Raw genomic sequence first — 12,972 nt, 5'->3', positions numbered from 1 at the left:
CCTTCTTAGCAAATTTTAGTTATACCATACAGTATTATTAACTACAATCACCATGCTGTCCATTATATCTTTTTTCAAAATTCTTGAAGTAGTACCATAGGGCATTGCTTTTAGATAATTCTTCTTTGCTTATATAAGCATTTAACACTATAAATTTTCCCATAAAAGCACTGTTTTAACTTCATTCCAAAAATTTTAATGTAGTAGAATTATAATTATTGTTGTTTTAAGTATTTTATAATTTTCCTTGAAACTTTTAATCACCCCTGTTTTTGCTATTATTGTTGAAGAAAAAGTAAATCATGTGCCCTACTCTTGAACCAACACTTTGGTAGTTAAATTTATTAACACCATGGACAGCTTTAGCATAGATTTATAATTATATCATGTGGATGGAAGGATATAGGAAAGACTAGATTATACGCAAATCTAGTATTTCCTACATTAAAAATAATTTGATTTTTTGTTCCATTTCTTAGGCTACTTTTATGAACTTGCACTAAGGCAAATTTTAAAAATCTAGAAAACAATACAGAATGATTTTGTGAATATAAATTTTAAGTCAAAGAAATTCTTTGTTGGAAAACAAAATATCCCTGTGGACAACAAAATATCCCTGTGGATTCAAAACAAGAACTATTCTAGCTTCATAGAGGCACTATTAGGAATGGTGGGAATAATGAATAACACTGTTCCTTTAAATGTTTTTATTAACCCTCACCATCCTCAACTTGGGCTCCTTAATATCAACAACTTTCCAAGTTACTACTTTCTTCTTTCCCTCTTCTTGTATTTCTTTACTTTTTATGTTTGGGGAAAAATAGAGTATGAGAAAATTATATAGTTTGACATCCAAACTCTTTCACAATCTGGTCAGATACACCTCTTCAATTTTAATATGCCTCCATAATTTCTCTGTTCCACCCTTTCCCCTCCATCTACCTCTTCTCCCATTCACTAGGATGATACTACCCCTTCTCTTGTACCCTATTTCTATTATGGAGCTATAATATTGTGAGATTCTTTCTATATCTATATCTATATCTATATCTAAATCTGTATCTATATCTGTATCTAGATCTATATCTACACCTAGATCTATATCTATATCTACACCTGTATCTATATTTCTGGTTCCTGAGGCAGAGCTACTAAAATCGGTAGCGCTAGGAGACTCTTTTGTTCGAATATTTGATCTTTGACTCTGGTTGCTGACACAGAAGCCCTAAGACATTTGTAATTCCCCGAGTGATAGAAACATCCGATACAAGGTTCCTAAATCCCTTGGAATTTCCTGGGTGATAGGAATGTCTTTTTTTTTTCTGACAAGCTGATGCCTCAACTACTGGATAGCCTCAGGATAGGGACTGGTTGCCAGGGGAACCAACCATGTGACTAGAGGGTTGGAACTTCAAGCCTCATCTCCTCACCATCCCCATCTCAGGGGAAAGGAGAGGGTCTGAAGGTTGAGTCAATCACCAACAACAAATAACTTAGTCAATCATACCCACATAATGAAGCCTCCATGAAAGCCCGAAAGGACAGGATTAGAAGAGCTTTCAGGTGGCTGAACACATGGAAATGTCTTGAGGGTGGCACATGCAGAGAGGGCATGGAAGCTCCATGTCCCTTCCCACATGCCTTGTCCTATGCATCTCTTCCATCTGTCTGTTCGTCTGCATCCTTTATAATAAATGAGAAAACATAAGTAAATGTTTCCCTGAGTTCTGTGAGCCTCTCTAGCAAGTTAATTGAATTCAAGGAGGGAGTCATGAGAGCCCTGATTTATAGCCAGTTGTTCAGAAGCACAGGTCACAACCTAAGATTTGCAATTGGTGTCTGAAATAGGGGCATGCTTGTAAGACTGAGCCCTTACCTTGTGGAGTCTGCACTAACTGTTTAGTATCAGAATTTGGTTAAATTATATGACACCCAGTTTGTATCTACTGGAGAATTGGTTGTTGGTGTGGAGAAATACCTACATATTTTGGTGACCAGAGGTGAGGTATTTTGTGTTATATGGAATGTGTGAGAGTAGCAAAAAACAGTTTATCTTGTTTTTCTCTCAGGGGCCCTTGATAATTATTTCATTGTCTTGACTCTTTTACTTCTTCAACTCCTTTTCTCAGTTATTATCTCCATTATTAACTTTAAATAACATATTATGTAACATGTACTTTAAAAATACGTTAAAGAACTATTATTTAATGTACTTATCTTTTTATATTTTGCCCCAATCTTCCTTACATTCTCAGTATCTGGCACAATTAGATGTGTAATAAATATTTTATCAGGTTATAGATGATGGCGACAGTGATGGATTACAAATCATCATTGAGAGATTGTAATTCACATATAGCTTGTTTTGTTTCTTTTCTTTTATAGGTACATATAGAGAAGAACAGAAATGTACATACCGATTTCTGATGCAAGGATTCGTCTGCAAACAGACTGACCAAGTGGTCCTCATTCTTGATGGCGCTGATGCCACTTGGGCAATTCAGAAGTTATATCCAGTTGTATCTGTGACTAGTGGTTTTGTTGACATCTTTAGTAGTGTAAATGCCAATATTCCCTGCTCTACCTCTGGGTCGGTGTCTACTTTCTATTCTATCTTACCCACCAGGCAAATCACCAAGGTCTGCTTCATGGATGAAACTCCTCAAGTTTTGCGTTTTTTTCTATTGGGGAACAAAAGTACCTCCAAGCTTCTCTTGGCTGTATTCTACCATGAGCTCCAGAACCCCCACGTCTTCTTAGGGGAAAGTTTTATTCCACCCACTCTGGTTCAGTCAGCTTCCTTATTGCTGAATGAATCTATTGGTGCCAACTATTTCAACATCATGGATAACCTCTTGTATGTTGTACTACAAGGAGAGGAGCCCATTGAAATACGCTCAAGTGTTTCCATTCACTTGGCCCTCACTGTGATGGTTTCAGTCTTAGAAAAAGGCTGGGAAATAGTAATACTCGAAAGACTAACTAACTTCTTACAGATTGGCCAAAACCAAATCAGGTTTCTTCGTGAGATACCTGGCCATGAAGAGACCTTAAAGGCCATTGCTGACAGTAGAGCAAAAAGAAAGCGCAATTGCCCGACTGTGACTTGCGCTAGTCATTATAGAAGAGTCAGTCAACGTAGGCCTCTCATGATGGAAATGAACTCATATAGGTCTTCACCCCCAACGACTGTGGAAACTATGTCAAAAGTGATTGTCATTGAAATTGGTGATTCGCCAACAGTAAGGAGTACTGGAATGATTTCATCCTTATCAAGTAACAAATTACAGAACTTGGCTCATCAAGTCATCACTGCTCAACAGACTGGGGTACTAGAGAATATTCTGAATATGACTATTGGGGCCTTACTAGTTACTCAGTCAAAGGGAGTCATTGGCTATGGGTAAGTACTAATTATATTCACATCCAAATGAGGGTGAGGGCTGATTTTTTAGGTCCATATTGACATATGTTGCAAAAGGGCTGATTTTTTAGGTCCATATTGACATATGTTGCAAATGTCAATGTACTTACACTGAATCATATAACTCGTCTGCTTTTTAAGAATAAAAATTCAAAGTGTCATTTAAAGACTTAAATTCTTAGTGTTTAGATTGTGTATTAAATTCATATTTTTCATGATTATTCTATTTCCAAGGTGGTAGAAAACATTATATTTTGATTCCTTAAAGTGAAAAGCATGTGGGAAGAGATTTTTTGGAAGCAACTTGTTTTTAGTTCATTTGATCGTTTATTTATTTAATGAATTTAAGCAATAGACTAGGTTCTAGGGTTGGTAAAGTGAAATAGATATTATTCTGTTGCTACTGCTATATCATTTTATTTGTGATAGTGCTAATAAGCTATTAGTATTTAATGGGTAGTGATTACTTCTATACAACCATCAACCATCTCCAATGGATGTGGAATTCGGTAGAACTTAAATAAAAAGCAAAACTAAAAAGAAAACCACGTCCTCACACTTGGATAAATATTCAGCTAATACATTGATTGTCCTTTTGTACACAGAGCAACATATCTAAGTGAAAGTTTAGCTAGTGTTTTTGTGTTTATAATAGAGATAGATGTTCCTCTTTCCTGCTATACATTGATATATAGAGAAGATGAGAAAAAATACAAGCATATTTTTCTGGATCTGGTTGATTTTAAGGCCTTTGGGAATTGTTAACTTAAAAGGTACTCATAGCTTATTATTATCACAACTTACTCAATTTTGGATATTTTTGTCAACTACCAAACCTTCACCATGTTAGTGACGTTATAATATTATGTTTGGTGGTATGAGGATTAGAATGCTTAAAGGAATGATGCTGATGGATGTTAGCTTACATTTAAGTATTTTTCCATTAGCCCAATTTTATTTAGGTCCCACTGAGTTCTTGTAAGTATATTATAAGTATACATACATGAATAATTTTTGTCTAGAGAGAAAGAGAGTCAGTTTATTGCTTAATTTTATTTAGATTTTACAGTACTGAGCTTTCTAAAAGGTGGTAATTCCAAAATGACTGATTTTATATTATATATAAAAGAAGCCTCAGTGAATAATGTGCTTTTAACTAGAAACAGAGAAAAGTCAATGAGTAGAAGCAATAGAGCTACATGAGAGGAAAACCAGCAGAGAGTGGATCCAGCACAAATTTAGGTATACACACACATATATGTGGGGCATGCCATTCTATCATGAAGAAATGAAATAGCTTCAGAGAAAAGATTGCTTTTATTTGTCACCCACCATTTGTCATAGCCATCATGTTTTTTTACTTTTGACTCAGTTATTTCTGATTTAATAAGAAAGAGTTGAAAGTGTAAAATATAGAATTGATTTTGTGTTGCAATGTGTTCTATCCCCCTATCTCTCTCTTTTTCTTTAGTATTTTAAAAGATATTTTCTAGACATAAGGCAAAGATTAAATCTTCTAAAGATAAGGAAGGGCTGCTTCTTAAGTATATCTGAACAAACCTCTCCCGAATGAGAAATGCCATATCCTATGGCATTCAATGAGAATTAGCAAGGTTTCTCATGTTTCCCAGTGTTGCACAGTATGATAAAAAACAAAACAAAACAAAACCATAAAACCTGACACAGGACCCAGAGCCAGCCTTGTTTCTTTCAGCTTTATCACAGTCAGCTGGGTTTTCCACTGAACTCACTAGAGAGCTATTGACGAGCCAATGAACTGACCTTAAGCCAGCAGAAATGAGTCTAGGAATGCAGTGCTTTCATGGAAAAGTACCAAGGATGTTCTCCAGTGGTTTGCTCTTGTTAATTTAATGGGGTTATATGCATTTCAACAAATTCAGGCCATACTGGACACATTTTTCTAAGAGAGTACTAGCTACTTTCAAAAGCTACCAACTTTGGGCCGGGTGTGATGGCTCACACCTATAATCTCAGCACTGTGGGAGGTGGAGGTGGGTGAATAGCTTGAGTCCAGGAGTTTGAGACCCACCTGGGCAACATGGTGAACCCCATCTCTACAAAAACACAAAAATTAGCTGGACATGATGGTACATGCCTGTAGTCTCAGCTACTTGGAAGGCTGAGGTGGGAGGATTGTTTGAGCCTGGGAGAGGAAGGTTGCAATGAACTGAGATTGTGCCACTACACACCAGCCTGGGTGATAGAGCCAGATCTTGTCAAAAAAAAAAAAAAAAAAAAAGAAAAGAAAGAAAGAAAGAAGCTACCAACTCTGTTTTGTGGGAAGAGATGGAGTAGCTGTCTACTTTCAAAGTAAATAATACACAGTGAACTGGCCTCTTCCGGTCTTTATCCTCCTCTAGAGGCATCTGGATTCAAGCTTCCTCTGCTTAGCTAAGTTTCCATCACCATGTTTTCCAACTTCCAAAACTTTGTTGACCTCCATTGTCGTTTGTTGTCTTCTTGCATGCGCCATGGTGGTATTCTGCACCTATCAACCCGCTATTTACGTTTTAAGCCCCACATGCATTAGGTATTTGTCCTAATGCTCTCCCTTCCCCTGCTCCCCACCCTACAACAGGTTCCGGTGTCTGATGTTCCCCTCCCTGTGTCCATGTATTGGCATTATTCACCTCCCACTTATGGGTGAGAACATGTAGTGTTTGGTTTTCTGTTCCTGTGTTAGGTCGCTGAGAATGATAGCTTCCAGCTTTGTCCATGTCCCTGCAAAGGACATGAATCATTCTTTTTTATGGCTGCATAGTATTCCATGGTGTATATGTGCCACATTTTCTTTATCCAGTCTGTCATTGATGGGCATTTGGGTTGGTTCCAAGTCTTTGCTATTGTGAATAGTGTTGCAATAAGCATACGTGTGCATAGGTCTTTACAGTAGAATGCTTTATAATCCTTTGGATATATACCCAGTAGTGGGGTTGCTGAGTCAAATGGTATTTCTTGTTTTAGATCCTTGAGGAATCGCCACTCTGTCTTCCACAGTGTTTGAAGTAATTTATACTCCCACCAACAGTGTAAAAGTATTCCTATTTCTCCAGAGGCTCACCAGTATCTGTTGTTTCCTGACTTCTTAATAATTTCTGTTCTGACTGGCATGAGGTGGGATCTCATTTTGGTTTTGCAGGGACCTCAATTCTATAGTCATAGGAAATACATTCTTCCAACAACCTGTTTGGAAGTGAACTCTTCAGCAAACCCAGCCAAGCCTCTCTGGACTCCTGGCCCACTCCCTGGAGATAACACATTGGTGTTACTGTAAGCCGCTGACTGTGGTAATTTGTTATACAACAATAGAAACCAATATGCCATGTCACATAAAGCTCTTTGTTCATGACATTGCCATGAACTTTGGGCTATTAAAACAGTTACCATGAGGGTGAGCATGACACTGTGGGAGTGTTTATCTGTGTATGCGCAACATGTATATACTTATCACATTAGTAGTGTGTTTTTAAGTTCCCTCATTCTGCATAAGGAGTACCCTATCAGGTTACTTTGGAATAGAGAAGAAAACCAGGAGAGCCAATAAATTATACAAGTCTTTTGGCATTCAGTCACCTTTAACATTTTCTCTTCTGCATCTTCTCCTCTTTATGCATCCTGGGCACCTGCTTTCTAGAAGACAGCTGTTTGGAGCATGAAATAGTAGACTCTTTCTATCAGCAAGGAAGTACGTTCTTTTCAAGACCGGCAGAATGTTCATCCTAGAAGAGATTCCTATACTACTGGCTTGTCTCTGTTCTTCCCCATGACAAAACCCACAACTTTGCCATTAAAGAGTGTTTTTACATCATTCCTTTTTTTCACTGCAGTACAAATACGCTACTTTGTTTAATTGGGTCAATGGCAAAATTATTGCAATCTTACTTTATATGTGTGGCTTCGTGGGAAAGTGAGATGTTCTACGTAAGCAAGCTTTCTATACAATTAAAAATTCTTCCATTAATAACAAGCATTTTTAAGTCTTCAACTCTTAAACATTAAAAAAAGACAAAGATTGCATAATATTCAGACTTATTAAATGGGAAATAATGTAGACTATTCACATTTGTTATGATGATTCATGGTCATCATCAAATCTGTCATTTACTTCACAATCCTGTTTTTGCAGTGATGCCCTTGAGTACTATTTTTCTTATACTGAACGGCGCCAGACCACTAAATCTTTAATTCTTGTCCTGCAGTTTATATTTTTTTCTGCTATTTTATTGTGAACAGGATGTTAATTGTAATCTATTGTTGCTGTTGACACATCCACATCCAGAAAAGTTCTAATTCCAAAATCAGATGACACTACCTTAAAATCAATTAATTTAAGAATTATTTGTACACATCGTGAACTCGCAGGTAAATATAATAGACTCTTGAAAGCTTATATTTCAATGTTTTTTATTCCCCAATGTTAACTGAACAGCTATAATGTTCAAAATATCATATGGTCCCTGTAAGAATCTAGAGATTTGAAAATTAATGGATATGAAAAACAGCATTTATTCAACTATTTAATGAGAAGATGTTATACTAAATCTCATTCCATATCTATTACAAATAAATCATTAATTCGCTATGAAGCTGCTTAACCATTAATCCAGTTTTTCATAACATTAACTTGAGTATAAAATGTTAATCTTTATAATATTTATTAGGTGGTCAAGGTTTCGACTTATGATTATATTCCCAAGTGTGCCTAAGCACATTGTAAATCACAATAAATTATCATTCAATATATCGCATGTAGTGAAAGGTAGCCTGTTTTACTTTTCTACTATTCTAAAACTCCTGTGCAACCAATATCTTGAATTAAATCTCTTCCATTAGAAAGACCTTGAGTGATTTCTGTTTTCCTGAACAGACTTATGACTGCTACAGCTCCCCAGGATAAACAGGAAATTTTGGTTATTTTGCATATGATCTTTAAAAATGCAGAGTTTTCATTCTCCTAGATAAAATAGTCATGCTAGATTTATTATAAAATATTGTTTTAAATGATTTGCCAATTAAAATACTTAGGTTTTTGTCCCCTGATTTTTTGCTTATAATTGATTTTACTTATCTTTCATTGTCCTTATGCCCTGTTAAACCCATCTAGGCTTCCTTAGCAGCTAGTCAACTCCTAAGAGGTGTTTTTGTCCCCTGAATTGTTGGAAGATGTCCTGTGTTTATTCTGTGTCTTTATATACTTCTGATCCACTGCAAGTTACACCTAAGGTTACTGAAATCTCGTTTTTAAATGAATAATTCCATGGAATCACAAGAGTTTAATCAGAAGTATCACAGAATAGAAGTAAGCACACTGCTTCAGGAGTGCCCCAGAATGTGAAGTTGAAGGCCAAGATGAGTGGTAGTTTTTCAGAGGCAATTAGTGACCTAAGAACAGAGGGAATGCATAATGGGTACTGATTTGGCAAGTGTTACTATAGCAACATGTACTGGGTGCTTATAATATGCCAGGCTTGGAACCGCTAGATCACAGTGCCAGAAAAAAACTGTCAGATCATAAGACATTTCTTCCCTCTTAGGAGTTGGCTATTTGCTAAGGAAGCCTAGATAGGTTTAACAGGGAGCATCAGGACCATGAAAGGTAAGAAAATTGCATCTATCAACTCAGAAGGATAACCAGAAAAGTCATTCTTGTCATACAAAGTATATAGAAGGTTATTCTTTAGGGGGAGATCATGGTGTTCTATATCTTTGCATATCTCACAGTGCCTTGAACAATGTTTGTACATAGTAGAAGGGTTAACATATATTTGTTAAATATATAGAAATATGTTGACATTATATTTGTATTTTCCCTATATTAACATAATATATATATTTTAGATTTTTTTAGAATTGACTAAAGAATTTACTTTTTTCTTTCAGGGTACAAAATTGTCCAAAATCATTTTACAATTCAAGTCCCCTTGTGGTACATATAGAATATTCAGCCTTATCTAGCCTATTTAAAACAAGAGAGATAAAAAATGCTCAGGACATCCTGAAGCATTCAATCAAAACATGAGGCTTTTTATAGGAACTCGGCTTAGTAGCTTTGAGCAGAAGGTTGAAGACAGAGTATCTCTGATTTCCACCCCAACTTCACCTCACCCCACCCCACCACAGTAGGTCTTGCTGAGAGCCAGTTTTCACTAATAAAATTTATTTGCTCTTTAAGTTTTCCATGCAGATAGAAATAATTCCATCTTCTAGAAGGTAAACATTTCAGATCTGGTGGAATTGAAAAGCAAGAGTTGACATGAATAGGAGTGATCTCTTAATTGGGAAATTTCTGTATTTTCTTGACTTTTCTCCTTTAGCCTGCATTTAAGTGTTGTAGAAAAAAAAATTCTTTCACATACCTAACTGGGTATTGGAAGCTGTTAAATAATGGTAAAAACTGGGATGAATGGAGGGAACTTTTCTCCCCCATTTTTTAAAGTTTGGCTGTAGGTCCTTCTGCCTGCAGGCTATAGTCACATTAGCAGTTGGAAATTGGATAACGACAGCACAATGACAAATCCAGGTTGCTTGCAATAAGTTGCTAATCCCTTTGCTTTAATATTGGAGCAGCATGTAATGATGTTTGGACATCACTCCAGTTTACTGACGACCCCACTGGGGCCAGCAATAGAACCTTACAACTGTCTAACAAGGCGTCAGGTGACTCCCGTCGTCACAGCAACGGACACTGGAATCTAATCTTCCCTCCATCCCTTCTAGCACCCAATAACGCCTAGATTATATAAGTGGCCCATCATTGCTTGGTAACTTGAATCAATTAACGTTAATTCGCACAATGCTATGATGTATTGTGATCACTTTCATTTCAAGGAAGGGGGAGAAATTGCTATAAGTCACCTAAAATGAGGTTGTCTGTGGTGCTGAGGTATTAATTGGGTGTCCATATTAAATGCAAAAGGAGCCCCATCGTGAAAGGAAAGTGGATGAGTGACTCTCTTGGCTGCTATTGACCTATCAGAAGAAGACAGTGCCCTTTTCCTTTGCTTTTATCTATTACAGTTTTCCCTATTGCGTGTCAAGTTGATGTATTATAAAAAATTCATTTGGTGACCTTTCACCCCCTTAGCAGATTAAACAATTTCACTTCGATGGCATCATTAACAGGACCCTGCATTTAATGATGATTTCTCTAAAAGGCCACGGAGATTCGATTTTAAGCTAACAGATTTATTGCACTATTATAACATATCGTAAAAAACTGTACCACCTACGGTCAGGTTTTAGGACAGAAACTGCTTAAGAGTTTATGTGGAGCTTAAAGTGGTATTACCTTGGGATATGCTGCAGCAGCAAGTCTGTGACCTCCAGTGAGATGCTGTTTACATTTAACAAGAGATGTTTGCTCACAATAAACTTTAAAGTGTGTCAGGAATGGGCCTTTTAGCGTGTGTTCAGGCAGTTGGTTTCCCTCCCTTCGTCTCTAGACGTCAATGTACTTATGTCAGAATCTTTGATGGAGTCTTTCAGTTTCTTTAACCCAGACTGCTTGCCTGCATCCTAGCCCCCATCAGAAAGAATTTAAGGAAAAAGATTAGGGGAGAAATAGGATCTGATAACAACGTTAGAATTTTCTAATAACCTGGAACCCACAGAAGGATAGAATTAATAGCATGGATTTTTAAAATCTGGTTTAAATGGTTCCCTTTAAAAAAGGAAAGGAGCCCTAGCCACTCAGGCTAAACAAACTAAGAAACGATGTGGGGGCTAGTGTGTGTTGAATTCCCAGGGAGTGATTCCAGCCAAAAAGCCAGGGTCTTCGCTGGTAGATGACTAAAGAGCTTCTTAGGACCACATATTTGCACTCTGCCCGCATTTCCTAGGATTCCTAGGGGAGAAGAAAATTGCTTCCTACGGAAACTTCATATTTAGTGATCCCTTGTATTTGCTCTTCCACTATTTCTTCTTTCGGAACAAATCTTCGCTTTTTCCTGACATGCCCCCTCCACGTTAAATAAATACTTTATCCTTTCCTCCTCGTGTGGGGAAGGGGAGGTAGTTAGGAGATAGAATAGTTGACTTATAAACATTAAATGGGAGAAAGCAAAGTAGGCTATTTTAAAAATAAATAAGTAAATAAATAAATAAATAAATACCTTATGAGACCTGGCCCAGGCTATTGAGGATAACTCATCAAGGAATGCTCTATGTCAGGGTCCTATATATGATATATGATGTCCAAGTGCCTCCATTTAGTTGCCAAACATCTGTTGCATGCCTATGATGTGTAATACACAATAGACTTAATGGGACAATAGGTGTATAATTTTATTTTAATGATGCAAGCTCTGTCATCAAAAATGCCAAAACTCTGAGTGACATATGTTTTACACTGTCATGAATTATATAACTATTTTGTATGTGTTCCATTTTGTTGCTAAGTCATGTCAGCACTTAGTATTTTCAAAGGAAGTGAGAAGCAATATAGCTCACTGGTTAAACACTCTAGATCTCAGTCAATACTTACTATTTGTAGGACCTTTGGCAAGTTATTCAAGCCTTTTTGGACCTCAGCTTCTTCATATATAAACAAGAGTACCCACCACATAGTGTCATTTTACAGATGCAATGAAATTATACATGAACACTTTATCATGGAACTTGGTATACAGTACATGCTCAGTAAATGGCAATTATAAGTATTATTCTCCTCAGATGCTTCATGCAACTGAAGTAAATTAATTCATTAATGCTATGAATAGTTATTGAATCCATTTAGTACAAGCACACTCAGAGAATATAAATACGGTTTGTTGTGAAGATTAAATGAGCTCTTCTGTGTAAAACAGCGGTGTACTGGAGTTTGCTGTTGGGTGTCTCTTCCCAGCTCTGCTCAGTGGTAGTATCTTGTCATCTTGGAATTAGTTATGGTGGTAGTATTTATATCATGGAATTGGAACACACCCACAAATCAGGGCATTATTTGGGAAAGCTGATTTAATAGCTTACTATTGGACATGTCCATGTCCTCTCATTTTAGTCTGAGGCTTTTATTATTATTATCTATATGAGTTTGAGGCTAATTTTCACTGAGACTTTTGTTTTTTGACTGATTTTAATAAATGATAATAAAAATATACACTCATAATTTGTGATTTTTCCCTACCACCCAGTCCATTTTCATTATAGCTAAGAAAACATATCAAATACATACATAATTAACCTTTGCTATAAAGCCATGTTCACTACACAGTGTCTTATTTTCTAGAAACACAGACAAATGCAAATATTTTCACTGGTAATAATGGATTGTGCAAAATTGCTGCCACAGGGATATGTGTAATCCCAAGGATGTATTTTATTTGTTTTTATATCTGCCAGAAATTCAAGCAGTTTTAAAACTGGGAACTTGATATATATTCGGCCCTATGTACTTTCCGTCCTAGTCCAGCCTTCAGATGGAGAAGTGGGAAATGAGCTTCCAGTGCAGCCACAATTGGTATTTTTGGATGAGCAGGTAACGTTTCACAGGAAGCAATCTGTCTTTAGAGCTAAGTAGCATGTAGCATTCA

General features: G+C 36.6%; 1 protein-coding gene across 1 annotated transcript in view; it reads left to right on the top strand.

Moving 5' to 3' along the window:
• Positions 1–12,972, top strand: part of PKHD1 (PKHD1 ciliary IPT domain containing fibrocystin/polyductin) — a 463,584-nt gene that overhangs the window by 413,319 nt on the left and 37,293 nt on the right. The window contains 2 exon segments of the mRNA XM_050789247.1: positions 2,386–3,403; positions 12,782–12,917. Of these exon segments, the coding sequence (XP_050645204.1) occupies positions 2,386–3,403; positions 12,782–12,917 (1,154 nt within the window).

Source organism: Macaca thibetana, chromosome 4 (assembly GCF_024542745.1).
Source record: "Macaca thibetana thibetana isolate TM-01 chromosome 4, ASM2454274v1, whole genome shotgun sequence".
Taxonomy (NCBI): Eukaryota; Metazoa; Chordata; class Mammalia; order Primates; family Cercopithecidae; genus Macaca; species Macaca thibetana.
The sequence above is the reverse complement of the archived record's forward strand: the minus strand, read 5'-3'. Positions and strand labels throughout refer to the sequence as shown.